Below are 4,256 nucleotides of genomic sequence, written 5' to 3' on the forward strand. Positions count from 1 at the left end.
TAACACCCAGTGCTCATCCCCACAAGTGTCCTCCTCCAAAATACAGTTTTTTTATTAAACAAATGAGAGAATTAAATCATGTCATAAAAGGAAATTTTTATTGGTTTGCATGTCCATTAGCTTTTGTGCAAAATCATCAACCTTGAAATATTGACTATATTTGTATATAGTAAAAAGATGTAGAGATACAAACATATCTGTATCTCATATAGTTATACTGAAAGAATGTTTCTGAAAAGACATATAAGAAAAACAAAAGTAGTTTTTTCTGGATAGTAGAGTTATAGATTCAATAATTTGGAGATAGCTTGTAATTTTCTTTCATTTTTCTGTGTACTTTGAATAATTAATATAATCATTAATTATTTAATCATAAGACATAGTTAATAAATGGACACAAAATATTTAAGAATATTTTTAATAATTATCAATAGCAATGGTAATCTATAGCATTTGGGAAAGCACATCATACTTGCGATATTACTCTAAGTTGTTTTGTATGGAGTCAAAATTGGAAGCAATATAAATATCTCAAAGGACAGTGATCAAAGAAATGCCACTTATAAAAATGTATACAATGTCACAAAATTAACAATTAAACTAATGAAAAGTATAATATAAGGGGAAGAAGTGCTATAATAATTCCAAGTCAAAATCAGGACACAAAATGATAATATATGATGATTTCAATGACAAACTATATGTATTATGAACAAGAACTTGAAATAGAACAATCATAAACATACTATGTTGGAATTACGGGATAATTTTCAGATGAAATGTTATAACTATCCTGGCAAGTTCAACAAAACATAACATCTATAGGTAAAAACACTATTTAGAAGATAGGCATCATGAGGAATTTTATAGCAAGTTGTATTCATAGGCAAAAGTGCTCAATATTCTGAGTTTAGTCCCACAGTACAGTCAAGAGGTAAACCATTTTCTTTAGTTATGCCAACCTCAAAGCTTTCAGTCATTGTTATATAATGACGTCAGTAAAGCTGACATTGAACAGGAGAAATGTAAGTAAAAGATTGTCAAAATGGAATTTTGTAAAGCATATGTCACCTAAGATATTGACAAGTTCAGATATGAAGGGGTCAGGGACCCAAAAATGAGTGAACTGAACTGAGAGTATTTTCTTCTAGAGGGATTCTCCAACAATATGAGTGTATAATTATACTGGAAGAGTGGGTTGTTTTTTTTTTTTTAGATTTCAAAGCACATTGATAAAATGCATAACACATGAAATGTATGTGTGTATAAGTGTGCATAAACAATATTTTACTTCTTATGGAAACTCAGGAACATGTAAGCCAAATATTTGCACTCTATTTCTCATATGAAAGCTAAATCTCAAGCCGGTTAGTCACTTGCCCAAGGAAAGTTCAAATTCTGCAGTTTTAAATCTTGGTAGGAATCAGAATTTTTTGAGGACATTGGATTTTATTCCCCAAATGCAAATGCTTTGTCCAATGCAGTTAGTTTCTGAATCAACAGATAGATCTCAAAAAGGCTTCGGGATCTGCAGATTTACAAAGATTCACAGAGGATTGAAGGCAGCTAGAACAAACATAACATGGAGCAAAAGCAAGGAATTCAGAGTTCAGCCCACCAGTCTTCCCAAGATGTCACTTGTTTTCTTCTCTTTGCAGATTCGGCTCTTGTCATCAACTGCACCTTAGCTACTGCCACCAATATTGTGATGAATAGCAGTGTGACTGAATTCATCCTCTTTGGGTTGACACAGGATCCAGGAAAGCAGAAGATAATATTTGGGGTCTTCTTGATTCTTTACCTTGCAACACTGTTGGGCAACTTTCTCATTGTAGCGACTATTAAAATAAGCAAGACCCTTGGGAGTCCCATGTACTTCTTCCTATTCTATCTGTCCTTTGTTGACGCCTGCTTCTCTACAACCACAGCCCCCAGATTGATTGTGGATGCCCTTTCTCAGAAGAAGACCATTTCCTACAAGGAGTGCATGACTCAGGTCTTTGCAGCCCATTTCTTTGGATGCATGGAAATCTTCGTGCTCATCCTCATGGCTTTTGATCGCTACGTAGCCATTTGTAAGCCCTTGCGATACACAACCATCATGAGCCGGTACGTCTGCAGTGTTTTGGTGATTCTAGCCTGGGTGGGATCCTGCATCCACTCTTCAGCACAAATTTTCCTGGCTTTGAGATTGCCTTTCTGTGGCCCCAACGTGATTGATCACTATTTCTGTGACTTGCAGCCCTTGTTGAAACTTGCCTGCATGGACACTTATGTGATAAATCTGCTAGTTGTTTCTAACAGTGGGGCCATATGCACGGTGAGTTTCATAATCCTGCTTATGTCCTATGTTGTCATCTTGTACTCTCTGCGAAACCACAGTGCAGAAGGAAGGCGAAAAGCCCTTTCCACCTGCACCTCCCACTTCATTGTGGTTGTCCTATTTTTTGGTCCGTGTATATTCATATACACACGCCCAGCAACCACATTTCCAATAGACAAGATGGTGGCTGTGTTTTATACAATCGGGACGCNTCTGATCTATACACTGAGGAATGCAGAGGTGAAAAGTGTCATGAAAAAGTTATGGTGTAGCAAAGTCTGACTTCTGTTGATACAGGATATTTAGGGATTCTAATGTATATTTCCTTAATGGCTTAGTTTTCTTTCATGGACGGGAAAGATAAAATATTCTTATTTGGGGGAAAACAATTAAGAAATTTTAATTTCACCAATATTTTGTATATTTAATTGAATTATTAGAAATAAATATGAATAAATATATATCCCTTATTCTTAGAGGATTGCATTAGAATAGGATTGCTTAAAGTTTGTAACCATTTTGAATAGCCTACGCTGGTTCTTAGTTGGATTCTGTTGACAGCTGGCCATATTTGCATGGTAATTTAACTTCCTGTACAAATTTGTCTTCACACAGAAATGTACTGACTAGTGACAGAATGATTGTGTGTGTGTGTGTGTGTGTTAATTTTTTTTTAGATTTTATTCTAGTCCTTAAGAACTTGGACATAAAGCTGATGTATATGGAACCAGAATTTAGAAATGGACATTGTGGTCTTGACAACCTGGGACTTGGAGATGGTGTTCTCAGAAGATTCTGCTGTGGACTCTGTGCCTGAGCCTAATTCACTGGAGCATCTACATGGGTGGACCCTCAAACTCCAAGAAAAGCTGGAAACCTTAGTGAAAACCTCGACTGTCATTGGAAAAAGACTCAAAGTTCTGTGAATGGGTAGGAGAAGGACAGGTTTACAATTGGCAGTGATGGGTGGTGTCAGCTGTCAGCTGCTTTTTGGCGGGGTGTCATTCCCCTTGATCTTCACAGAGAAGAGACAGTGAGGGAGGCTGGCAGCAGGGATATGAAGAATGATAACGAGTTGAAGGGAAGCTAGAGAACAATGTATATTATGGAGAAAGAAAAGGTGAAAGGAAAGTGGTAATTTTATCTAGGCGGGAGAGAAGAAGCTTTGCCTTATTTATATTTTGAGAATCACTTTTTGGGTATCTGAACATTTGCAGGAAAAAATATAGTTTCAGGTTATCTCTGTAACAATGACCTAGCTTACCTTGGTTTCCTTGGCTGTCGTGTGTATTTGGACATCAGGAAAACACCTCATTCATTCATTCATTCATTCATTCATTCAGGTTCCTAATAGTGTCTCAAAAATCAAATTTCAGATTCCTTGGTAGAACCCAGGATTCAAAGTCAGTGTTAGTGCTTTTCAATCTTGGTCTTCTGGGTTTGTAAGAGAATGTTTCAAAATATGTATTTTCTTTTTGAAGTTAACCTAATTGATATGTATAATAAACACCGTACCACCATAATCACCACCACCACATCATAATCTCATAATTAAGTACTGTCATGTGATGTTATTTCAGTATATGAGGTTGTAATTTCCATCAGATTGGCACCAAGAAGTATTACTTTAAGTGATATAGGCTAATGAGAAAAGAATACAATGAACTTTATAAATATGTGAAAAATTTCTACCAGCTGAAGACAAAATGTTATCACATTACATCAAAGATGTCCAAGATTTCTACATAGAAAGTGGTGGCAGAATAAATATTTAAGTTCCAAATAGGATGTTTGTCAGTGCTCTCAGTGTCATATTTACAAGGCACTTATGTTTCATATTCTAAGTGAACACCTCCGTATTCCTAATTTTGCATTTTGCAGTTTGAAACATTTGAATATGGTCCTGTGAAGGTTATATTTAGTATAATTGGTT

General features: G+C 35.8%; 1 protein-coding gene across 1 annotated transcript; it reads left to right on the forward strand.

Moving 5' to 3' along the window:
* The first annotated feature begins 1,708 nt into the window (after window positions 1-1,708).
* Window positions 1,709-2,605, forward strand: LOC144230535 (olfactory receptor 4C11-like). Its single transcript, XM_077762830.1, has one exon. The coding sequence runs from the start codon at window positions 1,709-1,711 to the stop codon at window positions 2,603-2,605; it is 897 nt and encodes a 298-aa protein (XP_077618956.1).
* Window positions 2,606-4,256: the final 1,651 nt, after the last annotated feature.

Source organism: Crocuta crocuta, unplaced genomic scaffold (genome assembly GCF_008692635.1).
Source record: "Crocuta crocuta isolate KB4526 unplaced genomic scaffold, BGI_CrCroc_1.0 scaffold1493, whole genome shotgun sequence".
NCBI lineage: Eukaryota > Metazoa > Chordata > Mammalia > Carnivora > Hyaenidae > Crocuta > Crocuta crocuta.